Source organism: Lutra lutra, chromosome 5 (assembly GCF_902655055.1).
Source record: "Lutra lutra chromosome 5, mLutLut1.2, whole genome shotgun sequence".
Taxonomy (NCBI): domain Eukaryota; kingdom Metazoa; phylum Chordata; class Mammalia; order Carnivora; family Mustelidae; genus Lutra; species Lutra lutra.
In genome coordinates this window covers 51,490,792-51,508,977 of record NC_062282.1, presented here as the reverse complement: position 1 = coordinate 51,508,977, position 18,186 = coordinate 51,490,792, and the positions used below count along the sequence as shown (strand labels likewise).

At 49.7% G+C, this 18,186-nt stretch overlaps 1 protein-coding gene across 2 annotated transcripts in view; it reads left to right on the top strand.

Annotated features, from left to right (window-relative positions):
* CCNJL (cyclin J like) overlaps positions 1-18,186 on the top strand; it is a 56,336-nt gene that overhangs the window by 26,204 nt on the left and 11,946 nt on the right. For both annotated transcript variants that reach the window (XM_047731366.1, XM_047731365.1), the window contains exon 3: positions 1,930-2,143. In XM_047731366.1, coding sequence (XP_047587322.1) covers positions 1,930-2,143 — 214 coding nt within the window. The remainder of the gene's footprint in view (positions 1-1,929; positions 2,144-18,186) is intronic.

Here is an 18,186-nt window from a genome sequence, read left to right as displayed (position 1 = left end):
AGAAGCTTTCCTATGCAAGTTTTTGTGTGGCTGTATGTTTTTAGTTTGTTCACATCCTCACCAACATGTGTTTATTTTCTGATTTTTGTTTTTACAGTGGCCATTGTGGTGGGTGTGAGGCGCTCTCTCAGGGTGATTTTGATTTGCATTTCCCTAGTGACTAAGTGTTGCACATTTTCTCATGGACTTATTGACCATTTCTGTGTCATCTTTGCAGAAATATCTATTCCGCCCTTAGCCCATTTTTAAATTGGGTTCTCTTTTTATTGTTGAGTTGTAGAAGTTCTTTGTATATTCTGGATATAGCCTCTTACTGATACATGATTTCCAAACATTTTCTCCTGTTTTGTGGGTTGGCTTTTCACTTTCTTGATGTTATCTTCTGAAGCATGAGAGTTTTAAATTTTGAAGTCCAATTTAGATTTTTTTTCTTTTGTTGCTTCTGCTTTTGGTGTCCCTATCAAAGAAACTGTTGTCGAAGTCCTAAAGATTTGCTTCTCTTTTCTTCTAAGAGTCTTACAGTTTTAATCTTATGATTAGGTGCATGTCTGTCTTATTCTAGATTATATCCCCAGTGCCTGGAATAATGTCTGATATATAGAAGGTACTTGATACTTACTGAGTCAGATGAAGGAATTAATATATCTTGGATGAAGGTGCCTGGGTGGCTCAGTCAGCTAAGCATCTGCCTTTAGCTCAGGTCATGATCCCAGAATCATGGGATCAAGTCTGGCTCTCTTCTCAGTGGGGAGCCTGCTTCTCCCTCTGCCCCGATGTCTCTCTTTCTCTCAGAAATAAAATCTTAAAAAAAAAATCTCTTGAATGAATGAATGATTGAACAGGTATCTCTTGTCCCAGAACTGTTGCTCCCTACGAGGAGCCCCAGGGCTAGGCAAGCTGCATTCACAGGTGAGGGGCTCCGGTTTGTTTTAATCTTGCCCCCAAGGAACCGGCAGTGCGTGAGCTCCCATGGTTCCTTTTCTTCCAGCTCTTCCTTGCCTGTTTTCCTTCCATGTTGTTTCTCTTTAGTTTCTCGACTGGACAAGATATAGCTACAGCATTTTCTCAATAAATCGTGTCTGGCCTACTTTAGTTAAATTGCAAATAGGGCAGGTATATAAGGAAATTTTTCCTGTCTCAAAAATCTTGGTCGGTTTGATATTTCTTTTGTTGGCTTTTCTGGTGTTAGAGAAATACATTCAGATAACACAGCAGTGTCCAAATTACAAAGTAAAAGTTGCCTCCTGGCAGGGAAGTATGTTTGGAATTTACTTGTGGGAAAAAAGTGTATGTACAAGTGGAGAGCACGAAGATAAAATGAAAACTAAGGAATCTGGGCGAAGGGTATTTTAGGAGTTTTTTGTACTCTTATTTTAACAGCTTTTTGTACATTAAATATTTTTTTAAAAGTTATCTCTCTCAGTCCCACTCACAGAGGGAATTAAGCCAGGGGACCCTAAGAGGGTCCTGTGTTCTGGATGTTTACGTTCATTTTTCATCTGCTCCTCAGCTGTTGAGGAGGTGACAAAGGTGAAGGCCGGTGACTGAGCAGGCACAACTTGGTGAAGGAGTACAGCCAGAATTTGGGTGCTGGCCCCCGAGCCCCAGGCCTGTACATACTCATCCTTTCCCCAGGGAATTACTGTCTCTGGGGCCTGTTATCTGTTACCTGCCTCTGTCATCATATCCTTGGCACGTCACAAGCCTGTGCTCACTGAGGACAGATGGGAGGCGGTCCAGGGATTTCTGGAATGCGGGGGGGGGTATGGCTACCATCCTGGGACTTGAAGGAAAACGGATGGGTTATGGAGGGAATTGCTGCCCCCTAACCAGCCAGCAGGCAGGCCCTCATGTCCCGCTTTCCTCGGGCATCCGAAGCGCTCAGGAGGCAGCCCTGACCACCCCACCCCCATCCTGCCTGTCCTGCAGGAGCTGAAGCTGCCCGCCTTCCGAGCCCACTCCCCACTCTTGAAGAGCCGCCGGTTCTTTGTCGACATCTTGACCCTGCTGAGCAGCCACTGCCAGCTGTGCCCCTCGGCCCGGCACCTGGCCGTCTACCTGCTGGACCACTTCCTCGATCGCTATCACATCACCACCTCCAAGCAGCTGTACGCCGTGGCGGTCTCCTGTCTCCTGCTCGCAAGTATGTGCCCTTGTGGCTTCCCAACATCCCCCTCCTTGGAGCCCGGGTGCTCCCGAGTCATTTCACGTTTCTGAGGTCTTTGCATGTCTTCTGTGTCTGTCCTTTGCTGAGTGCAATCTGTAGTCCTAATAGTCAACATTTTCTTCAGCATCAGTAATGTCCTGGAATAAGCCATGAGGATTTTCGTAGCAGGTGTAAATGAATCCGCACAGTAACCTTGGAAGACAGATACTTGTAGTCCCCCCCCATATTACCGAGGCACAGAGAGATTAAGAAACTTGCTTTGGGTCATCTAGCTTAGTAGATAGCAGCCAAGATTTGAGCCCAGAATGGCACAGTGCCAGACCTGTTCTCTGAAGTCTGTGTCCCCTGCTTCCTGGCATAGGGGCTCTGAATATGCTGGAAGGGAAACCCGAGCAACCGCTCTTCTTAGAAATGTGACTGCTTGACCGGGGCCCAGCGGGACCCACTATGTGGTCACCAGGCACTGGCCGCCTAGGATTTGCGTCTTCGAGGAAGGCCTCACAAAACACGCAGTGTGGTTTTGACCTCTGTCTGTCTGCCTTGGTGGAGATGACCACGTGGCTGTGCTGCTTGGGTCATGCACTTAAAACACGGTTTTATCCCGCCATCCTGCCCTGGTTTACCAACAGTCTGAGGAGAGGGATCAGCTGTCCAGGTCCTGTCTGTCTGACCTTGTGCATCTCTGGCCAAGCCCCCTGCTGTCGTAGAACTTTGCACATGCTCTCTCTTCTGCCTGGAGAGCTTCCCCCTCACCACAAATCCGGCCCACCTGTGTGGTCCTCATTAAATGTCACTGGGCCCTGCATCCCTGAGAAACCTCCCCCACTGCCCTCATGAGATAGCCCTGATACACGTTTCCCTGCATCAAATACATTTCATTAATACCCACCTCCCCTGAGAAACAGCTTCAGGGAGGGTAGGGAGCTGAGTACATCACGAGGCCTCCAAAAAAAAAAAAAAAGTGTTGGTGGAGTAAAGGAGTGAATGGAGCTAGGGGTTCCTTTTGTGCTAGGTCCTGTGCTTCTCCAAGGTGGCCATCTGTGGTCATGACTCTTCCTTGACGTCTAGTGCTTTCTGCATAGAAATAAGTCAGATTTGACATTCTCCTCCATGATATGTAATCGTCCTGTTTTATTATATCAGCCGCTCCCGAATCCTTGAGTCCCACAGGTCCCACAAGAAGATGGTACCCGTTTTCTCCTGTGGCTTTGTCTGCTCTTGGCACACTGCCATGAACCCCTCCGGGCGTGATTACCCAGTTCTGGAAGCATGGCTTTCGAGTTTTAAACACTCTTGTTTCCCGCCACGGCACCATCCACTTGCCGTTACTTGTCACCAGTCATTTCATGGCTTGCAGTTTACAGCCGTCCCTGTTTGTGATTTGCTTTCCCTTGGGCCAGCTGCATTGGCTGTGTTCTGCAGAGAGGGTAGCCTTGGGGGGGCGGTGGGAATCCGGCCTGCCTGTTCCTTCCAAGTCCCAGATCAACATGCCGCTCGCTCTCTTCCATCTTGGGCTTACAAGGCATCCCCGCCAGCCTCAGCCTAGGGCAGAACGGGCATCGCGTTTCAGATGGCCCGGGAGGAGTCTGCGCCGTGGCCTTTGGCCTGCTGCTGTCTGTGATCTGTGGGCTGCATCGAGGCCCCAAGGGGCAGGGGACTTAGATTTCCACGGGGCCGTGCAGGCTGTCCCCCAGCATCTGTCTGGGGAGCTGGGATGTGAGGCACACACTGGAGACTCCTTTGTGCTGCTGCCGCCATGGTGGAGGGAAGGGGGCCTTTCAGACAGAGAGGCAGACGCCAGCCCCCCCGCCTCCCATGTCTGAGGGGAGCAGCCAGCCTGGAGCAGCAAGAACGGATTTCGTAGGACACCTGCCATATGCTCAGAGGCCTTCGGAAAGAAAAGTTTCCATGACAGCCTGAAATCCTATTCATTGCGCCCTCCCCTCTGCCCAGGCTGACTGTCGGCCACAAGGGGGGGTCACCTTGCCTCAGGAAGCTTTGAGTTCTGCTAATTCAGTACCAAATTATTCTCAAGAAGAAGAGCTGTGGTTCCTGTCCCTGCCTTTCAATTCTTTGGGTTTTAGAGCTGCTTCCAGATAAGGAAGGAACCTTCCAGATAAGATGGAACCTTCTCACCTACATACAGTCCCTCTGCCCTCATAAATCGGGTCGGTCAAGGGGTCTATGTCCACAGGCCAGTGGAAGGAGGTGGAAAAGCAAGGGCCTGTAGGTTGTTTCACGGCGGACAAGTGGCAGAGCCGCCCCTTGGTCTTCCTGTGCCTGAGTTAACTGCATTTCCTATACAGGAGAGCGCCCCACTCTAATTATAGTCTGGCTATAAGTGTAAGTCGGGTAGAGACGCTCTCTCCACTCTCTCCATCTTATACAGCGTCCCACCCCCTCTGTCTTTTTGTTGGTGTTGCTGTAGTTGCTTAATTAAAAGGATAATTTGACAGCCTGGAGACCCCACAACTTCCAGGTGAGTTGGCTTTCACTGTCGTCCCAGGGGCGACAAGCTTTGTCGTTTACCGGTCCCTTTCTGTGTGCCCAGCCCTGGGCCAAGCACTGAACGATCTTCCCAACCAGCTTACGTGGTTGTGTCATCATCTGCCCATTCTAGAGGCTCAGAGAGGCTGAGTAACTTGCTGAGGGTCACGCAGCTCAGAGTATTGTTTATTCTTAATTGGGGTAAAATTCATAACACAGCGTGAAATTTACCATCTTAACCGGTATAAAGCATACCACTTCGTGCTGTTTAATACGTTCACACTGTTGTCCAACTGTCTGTCCCCTCTCTTTAGTTCCAGAACATTTTCATCACCCCGAAAGGCACCCTTGGATCCACCAAGTGACTGCTTCCCACTCCTTCCCACTCCCAGCCCCTGGCAGCCTCTCATCTGTTTTCCGTCTCTCTGGATTTGTCTCTTCTGGATACTTCCTCTGAAAGAGTCACACAGTCTGTGAGCTTTTATGTCTGGTTTCTTTCCCTTTTTTTCACTTTTCAGGGTTCATCCAGGTTGTAGCACACATCAGTGTTTCATTCCTTGTTGCGGCTAAATAACATTCCGTTGTAGGATATACCACCGCTTATCCTTTCATCTGTTAATGGACATTTGCGTTGTTTCTGCCTTTTGGCTGCTGTGACCAGTGCTGCTGTGGACATTCACTACCAGCTTTGTTTGAACACCTGTTTTCAGTTCTTTTAGGTGTAAACTCAGGAGTGGAATTGCTGATTAGAATTGGCTCTTCAATGTTGAACTTTTTAAGGAAACTCAAGAGTTTTGCTTTTGCCTGGCTCAGAGATGACTGGGTGTTGAGTGCTTGGCCCCGGGCATGGAGCAGCCTGAGTTAGGAAAGAGGATGGGAGGAGCGCCTGGGTGGCTCAGTGGGTTAGGTGGCTGACTCTTGATTTCAGCTCAGCTCATGATCTCAGGGTCCTGGGATGGAGCCCTGCCTCGGGCATGGAGCCCTGCACTGAGCATGGAACCCGTTTAAGATCCTCTCTCCCTCTGCTCCCTTCCCCCTTGCATGTGTGCTCTCTCTCTCCCTGAAAAAATTTAAGGGAAAGAAAAAATTTATGGGAAAGAAAATCAGAAGAGCCAGAGGCATGACCAGGATGGCCTTTTTGCTAGGACAGTCTTAAATATAAGACATTATTATGATGATTAAAAAAAAGTATGAGAGGGGCGCCTGGGTGGCTCAGTGGGTTAAGCCGCTGCCTTCGGCTCAGGTCATGATCCCAGGTCCTGGGTTCAAGCCCCACATCGGGCTTTCTGCTCAGCAGGGAGCCTGCTTCCTCCTCTCTCTCTGCCTGCCTCTCTGCCTACTTGTGATTTCTCTCTGTCAAATAAATAAATAAAATCTTTAAAAAAAAAAAAAGTATGAGATACATTTTTATAAAAAATCCAAATAAGTAGCACTTGTATAAAAAAATTTGTTTCCCCCAAACCTGTTGTCCTGTTGCCACAGTTTGCTGTGTATACTTCCAGACCCAGACTTACTTGTGTTTTTTCATAATTGGGAAAATAAGTCTATTTTTATTCACAAGGAGGAAAAATGAATCCTAGATTACGCCCATATGAACTGCCCAGTAAGCAAAAGTTATGAGATTCTCCCTTTGTCCCTTCTTTTCCTTTTGTCTCTCTCTGTAATCCTAGTTCCATCATACTTTCTCTTCTGGACCGTGAGCCCCATCCTGCCCCTTACTGACTACTTCTAGGAAAAGCTAAGGGTGACACGTCTGTTTCTTGGGGTAAAGTTCTGACTTCTAGGTTTTTGTAGGTGAGGCGGAATCCTCTGCCACCCTTCATCTCAGCTCTCCTCCTCCCCAGGAGAGGGAGGTATCAACCAAGAGGGTGGTCACGTGCCCCCTTTGCAAGACACTGGTCCCCCTGTGGGGCAGGGTCCTTTAGCCCAGAGTGACTCTGCCATGCTGTGCTACTGTACCCGGAGAAAGGCTCATTATCCTACTGTACATTTTGGTTTATTTTTATTTTTTTTAGAGATTTTATTATTTATTTGAGAGAGAGAGAGCACGTGCACACAGGAGCAGAGGGAGAGGGAGAGACAGTCTCCAGCAGACTTTATATGCTGAGCTCAGAACTCAAGACGGGGCTGCATCCCATGACCCTGAGATCATGACCCAAGCTGAAACCAAGAGTCGGATGCTTAACTTTCTGAGCCACCCAGGTGCCCCTTTCCTGTAGATTTTTAAAACTAGAAATGGTATATTCACTGGGGCAGTGAGATCCAAAGAATAAAGTAAAAAACATGTTGCCCATCCCACTTGCCAAAGATAGCTTCTGGTGGTAGTTTCTTCTGTCTTTTTCAAAACCGAGCTGGTGTATTTTTTAGAAAAGTTCTGTGCATGTACAGGCACATGGTTCTCATGATTCAAAGATTCTGTACTTGCGAATTTTCCTATTCACTAAAATTTATTTGTAACCTCAAAAATCTGTATTTACAGAACTTGGGCGGTCATTTGCAGACACGGGCAGTCACCCCGTATACCCTGTGCACGTTCCCAGCTGAGGTCGAACAACGCAAGGCTCTGGCTTCTTTTTTTTTTTTTTTTTTTTTTTTTTTTTTTTTTTTTTTTTTTTTAAAGATTTTATTTATTTATTCAACAGAGAGAAATCACAAGTAGGCAGAGAGGCAGGCAGAGAGAGAGAGGAGGAAGCAGGCTCCCCGCTGAGCAGAAAGCCCGATGCGGGGCTCGAACCCAGGACCTGGGATCATGACCTGAGCCGAAGGCAGCGGCTTAACCCACTGAGCCACCCAGGCGCCCCAAGGCTCTGGCTTCTTGTTTTCAGCTCTTGTACCTACAAACGAGGGTCCTTTTCTCTGTTTAGTGCCACACTTCCTCGTTTTTGTGCTTGTTGGTGCTTTTACTGTGCTCAAGGTAGCTCAGGTAGCTCAGTCACTTAAGCGACTGCCTTCGGCTCCAGTCCTTAATGCAGCGTCCTGGGATTGAGTCCTGCTTGTGGGATCCCTGCTCAGTGGAGAACCTACTTCTCCCTCTCCCTTTGCCTGCTGCTATAACTGCTTATGTGCTGGCTGTCAAATAAATGAATAAATCTTTAAAAACTTAAAAAATAATACAGCCCTTAAGGAGCTCCTGGCTGGCTCAGTCATCTGAGGGTCTGATTTTAGCTCATTTCAGCTCAGGTCCTGATATCAGGGTTGTGGGATCAAGCCCTGCCTCTGCTCCATGCTCAGCGAGGAGTCTTCTCTCCTCTCTTTGTCTACCCTCCCCACAAGCACATGTGCTCACGTGCTCTCCCCCTCCCCCCGCCGTAAAATAAATAAGTGGATCTTTTTATAAATAAATAAATAAATAAATAAATAGGCCCCACGCATCATGCTGTCTAGCATTCCTGAGCACAAAGCTGTGATGTGCCATACAAAGAAAACAATGTGCTGGATAAGGTTTGTACGAGCGTGAGTTCTCATACTGCCGACTGTGGGTTCGGTGATAATGAATCAGTAGTATATTGACCAGAAATACACAGGTTCTGCATTGATCGATTGATGAAAACGTGACGGAGGCTCAGAGGAGCCTAAGGCTGTACTTGCCCTGGGAACGTGGTTCTATGTTTGCTGGTACAGTGTCCCCAGGGCCTTGATAGAACACAGCTTCTGTGAATAACCAGAATGAGCCGTGTCCTTACACAAGGGGGTTGGTACCAAAAACTCGTTCTTTGTAGTCCATCAGGGAGCGTCTTTCCTGTCCGTCTGCAGGGTTTACCTTAACTCTCCATCGATCTCAGAGTTCTCCGTGTCATAAACACTGCCGTCTGTGGGATGACTCCTGTCCGTGGACATTCCGATTGCTGTCCATTTTTTTCGCTACTATAAATAAACAGTATGACAGCAGCTCTCCTTTTGCCTATAACTCTGCTGGTGTAAGTGTGTCTGTGAGAAGAATGCCCCGCGGTGCCGTTGCTTTGGTCAGAGGTGTGTGCACTCTGTGCATTTAAGATTTGGATGGGTAGTCCTAAATTGCTTTGCAGAGGCTTTAACTAACAGATGATGAGATCCCTTTTTTCTTAAATTGAGCTCAATTTGTGGGAGCCTTTGGAACCACGCTTCTCCACCTAAATAAACCACCAGAAGGGGAGCAGTGTCCCTCCCCTTTGCTGGCCCCTCACAGGAGTCTACTTGTGGCTTTTCTTCTGTGCTCCCAGCAAGGGGTACATTCATGTCCCACCTGTCTGCCTGTCCTGTCCAGCATGCCCAGATGAGACATGAGCTCCCCAGACCCAGTGGATTTTAAGACTCCTTAAGCCAGAAATCAATAACCTCATCTCTTAGCAAAGGTATGGATAGAAGCCATTGCCTGTCTAGGGCTTATGCTCTGGACCTCAGGAAATTCTAGGAGAGGCCCTTATCTCTCCTAGTCAAACACCTTCACTCCCCCTCAGACACCCCTGCATCCCTTCCCTCCCTCCCTCCCTCTGCTTTGATTACATAGCAACTGCTGCTTCTTCCAAGCAGCTTCTTTGACAGCAGGGCAAGGAGGGTGGGATGGGGTCTCTGTTGGAGATCTGGAAACTTGAAAGCAGTGTTAATCCCTCCTGGTAGACAGGAGTGAAGGAAGGCCTGAGGAGGTTAAGCCCACAGCTCTCCCCCAAACCGGGAATGCTTGAGATGCCTCTAGGGCACTGATTATAGCCAGCAGATGCAAAGGGGGCCATTTTCCCAGGTGTCCTTTTTTTTAGGTGTACTTTAGACAAAGCTTAAGATTTATTTACAGGATTAAACCTTTGGAAGGAAAGAAATATGGCTGCCCCCCTTGCAGAGGTAATTCGTGTAAGGGTGGTTAGTAGCAGGGGCGCCTGGGTGGCTCAGTTGGTTAAGCGTCTGCCTTCAGCTCAGGTCACGATCTTGGGGTTTTGAGATCGAGTCCCATGTCAGGCTCCCTGCTCAGCAAAGAGCCTGCTTCTCCCTTTGCCGCTCCCTGTGCTTATTAGCTCTCTCGCAAATAAATAAATAAAATCTTTTTAAAAATACAAAATAAATTGGAAAAAAAAAAAAAAAAACTTTGAAAAGAAAGGTGGCTAGGAGGAGTACTAGCATTTCCTCCCTGCCATGGCCTTACATTTTAGGAATCGGGATGGCGTTGACATTCCACGTGTGCATTTCATGTGACAGCCATCCAGAAAGCTGCAGCAACGTCGGTGTGCATCTCCTGATCAGTGGCATTTAGCTGGCAGCCACACGGCATGGGGCGCACTGGGAAAAATGGCCTGTCTCATGAGGGTTACACCACGTACATCCGGGCCCAGGGCTCTGATGTTGCAGGGAAGTGAGTGAGGACATGGTGACTTTCCATTTCCCGTTCCAGTCTCTGCAGGCTGGCAGGCTTAGTTAGAGCCATTTTCAGGGAAAGGATTTTGGATGATGTGTCGGTCAGAAAGCCGACTGGGCCGGAAACTCAGAAATGTAGTTTGCTTTATAGCAGGTTTAATGCTCAGGCCTGTTGGTCCAGGGCCTGAGGTTCTGGGATCCAAGTGGGGTTTTGGGGGGGTTTGTGTGTGTGGGGGGGAGAATAAGGAAGGAATCTTTTTTTTTTTTTAAAGATTTTATTTATTTTGACAGGCAGAGATCACAAGCAGGCAGAGAGGCAGGCAGAGAGAGAGAGGGGGAAGCAGGCTCCCCGCTGAGAAGAGAGCCCGATGCGGGGCTCGATCCCAGGACCCTGGGACCATGACCCGAGTTGAAGGCAGAGGCCTTAACCCACTGAACCACCCAGGCGCCCCAGAAGGGAGGAATCTTAAGATGCATAGGTTAGTTGAAAATGGGAGTTTTAGGAGCCCTTGACCCCCCCACATGGGCAAGTCACCCCAAAAACATTTATTTGACTCTGCTGTATACCAGAAGGTGTATATCTGGGGAGGCGGTGGCAAACGAAATATCTACAGCCCTTGTCACTGAAGATAACTCATTCCACACACATGGTACCTACTGTGCGCTGAGCCTGGGAAACCGTGGGGCACAAAGCAGATCAAGTCCCCGTCTTCATGTTGCTTAGGATCTGAAGGCATCTCCCAGAGAAGCAGCCTTCAAGCCAGGGATTACCAGCAGGGCTCTGGGCACCTTCCCAGCCCAAGCCAGTGGCCCTTCTAAGAAGATCTAAGTGTCTTTACTTTCAGAATAGCCTGGCCTACGTCTTAGAGGGAAAAGGACCAAGATTGACGTCAGGTGCCTGTCTGATCTTCCACATTTACCTGCAGCTTGGCTGCTGGGAGCTGAGCGTCTTTCTTTTCACTTACTTTAACCTTGAACCCTCTCTGGACGTGTCTTACCATACCTTGTCACCTGTTACATCCAGGATTGCGTTTACGTATTCTCCTGTTAATGCTGAAGTGAAGAGGCAGAGCTATGGGGTGCTTACTCATTGGGCCCCACCCCACTGGGAGAGCCACCGCTGAGTTTTCCTGAGCGTTTGCTCTGCTGGTCCCAGCAGCCTGCGCTTTGCTGGGCACACACACACCCCCACCACCTAGTCAGCGTGACTCAGAGTCCTACCAGCAGGGCAACGTCCATTTGTTTTAAAACTTTCAGACCCAGCCCATTATACCCTTGGGTGGGGAGATTAGAGATGAATTTTTTTTTAATATTTTATTTATTTATTTGACAGAGATCACAAGTAGGCAGAGAGGCAGGCAGAGAGAGGAAGAGAAGCAGGCTCCCTGCTGAGCAGAGAGCCCGATGTGGGGCTCGATCCCAGGACCCTGGGATCATGACGGGAGCTGAAGGCAGAGGCTTAATCCACTGAGCCACGAAAACGCCCCAGAGATGATTTTTTTTTTAAGGATTCTATTTATTTATTTGTCAGAGAGCACAAGCACGGGGAGCAGCAGGCAGGGAGAGAAGCAGGCTTCCCGCTGAGCAGGGAGCCGATGTGGGAGTTGATCCCAGGACTGGGATCATGACCTGAGTCGAAGGCAGAGGATTAACTGACTGAGCCCCCCAGGTGTCCCAAGGTGATTTTTATGTTAGATGTGTTTGCCTGGATTTTCAAGATTGTCTTAAAGGAGTATCTGTTGCCTCTCCCTCCTGAGTGTTTAATTACAGGCATATCAGTGTCTAGACAGGAAAAGTGTCTTCTTTGTCACTGACATGTTGGGGTTCCTGGAACTCTTCTAGGAAACTGTGGGCATTTGTAAAGCAGATTCACACTGAGATAGTCTTGGACTAAGGCAGAATCATGTTCTGGAACCTTTGCTGGTTCTGGCTTCTATGGTCCCATCAGTGGCATCCTCTGAGAATTTTAAACTTTTTTTTTTTCAGTGGGAGAGTGATATTTCTTCTTTGTAGAAAATTAGAAAATAGTGAAAACGATCAAGATTAAAATAAGGGGCTGGCTAAGTCGGTAGAGCATGCAACTGTTGATCTGAGTCGTGAGTCTGAGCCCTGTGTTGGGTGTGGAGCCTACTTAATTAAAAAAAAATAATAAAATAAAATAAATTACTTGCAGATTCACTACATTATTTTTTTCTGTAATCAAAATTTGGGGGTGGAGGGCAGATCTTGGCCCCAGTGACCAGGGAAGGGCTAATATGTTGTTTATATGCCAGGCAGGGTTTTGAGTTCTTTGCACGGGTTTACTCATTTGATCCTCAGAACAATCTTATAAAATAGACCATTGGTGGTTAGGTGACTTGCCCGAGGGTACAGGCATCTCCCCGAGTCCTTGCTCTCAGCCAACCACACACAGCAGCAGCCTTTGTCCTACGGCTGGATGGCTCCCTTCCGTGGCCGCCCCCCGGGAAGACAGGCCAGCAGGTGGCGAGGTTTGCTAGGAGACTCCTGGCTCTCTTTGTGGAGCCTGCAGAGCCACGTGTTGGCTGACCTGGGTGAACTCCTCCGTCTTCAGGACCAGGTCTCGTGACTGGAAGCCGCTCCCCTTCCAACCTGGAGAGACGTGGCCGACATGGCCTCTCCTCCTCCTTTCCCCTGCTTCAGCGTAGGTGCTGGGACCCCTGATGTCCACACCTCTAGCCCTGCAGGCCAGGAGGACTCACTCCCCGCTCTCCCTGCAGCCACAGCCCCATCAGGCCTGGTCCCTGCAAGCTGGCGGGAAGCGTTCTGCGGAGCAGCGACCTCTGTTACTGGAGAGAAGAGAACGCCGTCCCTGTGCAGGAAGCCCTTGCTCAGCCAAGGCCCCAGTTGCCAGTCGTGCCCCTGATAAGGGGCCTTACCCTGCCACCCCTGCTCTTAAGTAGTCAGGGAAATAATTCGTGAACCAGAGCGCAAAGGAGGCTGGGATTTGCCAGAGCCACTGTGTGACATCATTGTACCAGTGGCTCCGTTCTGAGACAGGGAAGTCCTCGCAGCCTGACAGGAAGCTGGTGTGTGACCCAGCTGGCCACATGCCACCTCTGACCTGGGAGGCCCTTTTTACGATTTCCTCCTGAAGAGAACAACCACCCACAACCTCCCCTCTTGTCTCTGGTTCCAAAGTAGGACTCGGGAACTGACTCAGCCAGTCAGAAATATGCTGTCATTCCTTCCTTCGTTCGCTCATTCATTCATTCTGTCAGTATTTGAGCCCTGTTCTGTGCAGACTGGAGATGCAGATGTGGGTGGAGCCGTCTGCTCTGAGGGAGGAGGGAGACAGGTGCTGGAAGGAGGGACACAATGTAAAGCAGCTTGTGGACGGGGCCAGATCTGTTGTGTGCTCCACTGTCTCTGAGGCTCGGTGCCTGGGACACATATCCATGTGGAATGAGTCCTCTTCAGGGAAAGGGACTGTAAACATTGCTGCCACTCATGCTGTCTTCCTGGGGCTGTCAGCCACTGTAAGGATCTTTCTTTGCATCCTGAGGAAGGATGAAACTCATCCAGGCCTCGTCCCAGGTGCACCTTCATGCCAGGTCTCCCCAGCTGGCCCCAGAGATCAGAGGGTTTTTCTCCAGGACATTTCCTAACCTCCAGATCTCTGCAGCAGGTCAAGGGCAGCAGAGAGGGAGGGGACGCTCCCTGCTGCCCCCCCCCCCTCCGCTGTGGGCTTCACAGCTGCCTCCCTTTAGCTGGAGGGTTTCCCTGCTCCGTCCCTGGCTTTTTCTCTCCCCTTTATCAGACCCTGTCCAGAAACTAACCTGTCATTGTCCCTGTGACTGCCATTGCACAGTTGGCCCCGAATCGACAGAAGTGCACTGACAGAGCAAGGACCAGTGTTGGTGGGGCGCCGGGCACCATTCCAGAACACTGAGCTCTCACGCCACCTTTGCCACAGTTCCACGTCAGTTATGCCCATCGCGGGGGCCAAGATGTTGAGACTTTATGAGTGGCTGGGCCTCTGTAGAAGCCGGGGGAGTCACCATCAGAGTCATCATCGTGCCCTCTGTGCTGCTCTGCCAAGTAAAACAGCCTTTGAGAGGGATCTGTCCTCAGAGCAGTTTCCTGGCTTCTCTGTCAGTCACTTTGCTCAAAGTCTGTCTCCCGTGGCTCCTGAGAAAGACGGTGCCTGCCGGACCTATGAACGGTGTCCCTGAGGGAGACAAGTATGAAGCCCCCTTCTGGCCTCCAGTAACTACAGAAAGCCAAGGAATTTTTTTTAGTGGAAAAGCTGGTTTGGGTGGGTGGGTCGGGGTGTGGTCCCTTATTACAGAAAGTGTCCCCGTAGAGTCGTGCTCTTCCGCATCAGTCCTGTCATTGGAAGAGGAGAGTGGGTCCTGTGGAGCGTACAGATCTTCCATGGAAAGGCTCTGGGATCAAAGTACTAACTAAAGCAGATGGGGGATGAAGACGAGAGTGTGTGTACAGAACAGGGCCTTTAGCAGGGCCTTTAGCTGGGGAGAGGGCAGGGCACAGCTGGCCGCCTACCCACATCCACCATGCACTCAGACAGCCGTGGAGACTTCCCGGGAGAGCGGGGACCCCATGACTGTGAGATGCTCTGGACTGTGGAGCCATTTATTCGTTATTTAAGGAAATAAATCTGGGGGTGCCCAGATGGCTCAGTCATTAAGGGTCTGCCTTCAGCTCAGGTCATGATCTCAGGGTCTTGTGATCAAACCCCACATCAGGCTCTCTGCTTGGCGGGAAGCCTGCTTCTCCCTCTCCCACTCCCCCTGCTTGTGTTCCCTTTCTCACTGTCTCTCTCAGTCAAATAAATAAAATCTTTTTTAAAAATTTAAAAATAAATAAATAAATCTGTATTAAGTTTATGCCAGATGCTGTGCTGGGTGAAGGGGCCCTGTGATGTTCTTAGGAGACGCACAGGAGCCCTGCCCTCCTGGATCAGATAACCAGATTTCCAATTTTCCTCTGTCCCTGACCAGTTGGGTGGTGGAAACAACGGACTCGGTCCTTCTGAGTTCCTGATTCCAAGTGGAAGACACTCCCAGCCCCCAGGCTTACTACCAGAATGCACTGGGAGACTGGTTCTTCCCAGCGGCTGCCTGTGTTTCTTGATGTGGTGGAACCAGGCTTACAGCAGAGAACCAAACGCAGCGGTCCCTGTGTTCCCAGAGCTCACATCCTGGTGTGTGTGCATTCTGCCTCTTGCTGGCCAGCTCAGTGACTGGGAATTCCTGCCCCTGTAGGGAGGACCCATCTGGGAAAGGCTGTGGGCCCCAGACTCCTCTTTGCCTCCCTCTCTGTGAACCTTGGAACTTCCAGCCCCAGAGTGGAGTTCAAGGTCACAGTCCAGGGGAAGGAGGCTGGAGCCAATCTAGTGTCCAGCACAGCCGGGCCAGTGGTATCGGCGGCCGGGGTTGGCGGGGGGGGGTGTGTTAGAGGGGACCTTTTATTGAGTTTATTTTTCCCCTTTTTCAGAGCCTGTAAGAATATGTCTTGGGGCACCTGGGTGGCTCAGTCGTTAAGCATCTGCCTTTGGCTGAGGTCATGATCCCAGGGTCCTGGGATCAAGCCCGGCATTGGGCTCCCTGCTCAGTGGGGAGCCTGCTTTTCCCTCGGCCACTCCCCCTGCTTGTGTTCCCTCTTTCACTGTCTCTGTCAAAAAAATAAAAAAATCTTTAAGAAAAAAGAAAAGAAAATGTCTTGTAGTGCTGCCTACCAACTTTGGTTCATCTGTACCTTTCAGGACTTTAGAAGAAGATTGCAGGTTTGGGGTGCAAAGGATGAATACCATGTTCTGTCACTTACAGAGCAGCAGTTGCTGCCGTTTCTGGGGTGCTGTCTGTGCCCGAGGCCTGGAGCCAGTCACCGTGCCCGTGCTGTCCCGAGCCTCCCTACTACCACTGTTGGAGGTCTGGGTTTCCTGGTGATCACACCAGTTGTATCTGTATTATGGGGGCAAGGATGGAAAACTGGCACCTGAGCCTGAACTTAGGAGACTTTTAGGGAGGGCATTCCCAACCTGTTTCCAGTCAGGGCCTTCTCCAAAACCTGGGCTCTCTCTGGTTACAGAATTCTCTGCTTTCATTAAATATTCTCAGCTCACATTAAATATTTGCCCCTTCTGGTGGCCACTTCTTTGCCCTCATAGGAAGGAAGAATCTGTGGAAGAAAGAATTAACAGCCGAAAGGTCTGCATTCAGCCTGGTCCTGCCCGGGAACTCATGGGCCTGTGCTTCCACCCCTGGGTACCGGGGAAAGCTCCCCACCAGAGCTTCCCCTTGGGCTTCTGCTACCTCTACTGCCCAGCCCTTCCCAGTCACCTCTGAAGCTGTTGGGCCCACCCAGAGGGCCAGGCGAGACTGGGAAGCCGCTGGAGTGGCTCTTTATCCCTTAACGTTAGCACCTTACAGAGTAGGACAGAGGGCTTCTGAGGGGTGTGGGGTAGCCATGGGGGGTCTCATTTCCTAACCAGATTTTGTTCTCGTTCTCAGATGACAAGGTGGGGGGGGCTTTAAAATAGGAGAGTGGCCCTTCTTGGGGAATAGTAGCTTTGCCTGTTTTTAAAAGCATGCATTTTAGGGTGTCAGGGTGCTTCAGGCCCTTACACGTCTGAATCTTGATCTCAGACCAGGTCTTGATATCAGGGTCATGAGTTCGAGCCCTGCTTTGGGCTCCATGCCAGGTGTGAAGCCTATTTTTTTTTTTTTTTAAGATTTTATTTATTTATTTGACAGAGAGAAATCACAAGTAAGCAGAGAGGCAGGCAGAGAGAGAGGAGGAAGCAGGCTCCCTGCTGAGCAGAAAGCCCGATGTGGGGCTCGAACCCAGGACCTGGGATCATGACCTGAGCCGAAGGAAGCGGCTTAACCCACTGAGCCACCCAGGCACCCCGTGAAGCCTATTTTTAAAAATATTTTTAGGGGCATCTGGGTGGCTCAGTTGGTTGTTGAGGGTCTGCCTTTGGCTCAGGTCGTGATCCCAGGATCCTGGGATCCTGCCCCACGTGGGGCTCCCTACTCGGTGGGGAGCCTGCTTCTCCAAACTCTACCCTCCCCCGCTTGTCTGCACTCTCTGTCAAATAAATAAATAAAATCTTAAAAAAAAAAAAAGAGAGAAAAGAGAAGAACTGCATTTCTTTGGGTAGGAAGGGGGGCCAGCTATTTAAAACCTGGTTCTCCTTAGCCAGGAAACTGTGGCCTCAGATTGGAACCTGGGTCTAGCTCCTAAATGAGTCTGTAGACAGGCATCTTTTTTTTTTTAAGATCTTATTTATTTGACACAGAGAGAGAGATCACAAGTAGGCAGAGAGGCAGGCAGAGGGGGAGGGGGAAGCAGAGAGCCTGATGGAGGGCTGGAGCCCAATGCAGGGCTCAGTCCCAGGATCATGACCCGAGCCAAAGGCAGAGGCTTACCCCACTGAGCCATCCAGGTGCCCCTGTAGACAGGCATCTTGCCGGACCTGAAGGACTGACTGGGGTGGGGCGCGGGGTTCACAGGGAGCAGTGTGGCAAGCCACCTGCTTCGTCATGGACAAGCGGCCCTGTGCCTGGATATCACAGACGGCGCCCCACTGACCTTTTACAGAATTCTACTCTGCACATGCGCTGTTTCATATCGGAATTCTTCTGAAGGGCGTCGAAATGTTGATGATTGTTGGAGGTGGGCAACATCTTCTTGGGGGTTCATTATAACATTTCTCTCTTTTTGGTATATTTAAAATTTTCCAAAATATTCTTTCAGCAATTAAAAATACGGTTTCTGTTAGCCCTCATTCAGATAAGTCAGGAATCCTGTTGGCCCTGCTTGAGGCTTGTTTGCTAGGACCTTGGGTGGAAGAAGAAAAGCCAGGCTTTGGAGGAGTCAGTTCGTAGATACAGAAAATAGAATGGTGGTTACCAGGGGAGGGGGAAGCAGGGACAGTGAGTTACGGTTGCATGGGGATACAGTTTCAGTTTTGCAAGATGAAAGGTGCTCTGGTGATTAGTTGCACACCAGTGTGAATGTACGGAAGGCTACTGAACTGTATGGTTAAAATGGTAAATTTTATGTTATGTGCATTTTACCACAACAAGCAAAAATACTATTAAAAAAAAAAAAAGGATGGGACACCTGGGTGGTTCATTCAGTTAAGCCACTGCCTTCAGCTCAGGTCATGATCCCAAAGTCCTGGAATCAAGTCCCACATCGGGCTCCTTCTCTGCCTCTGC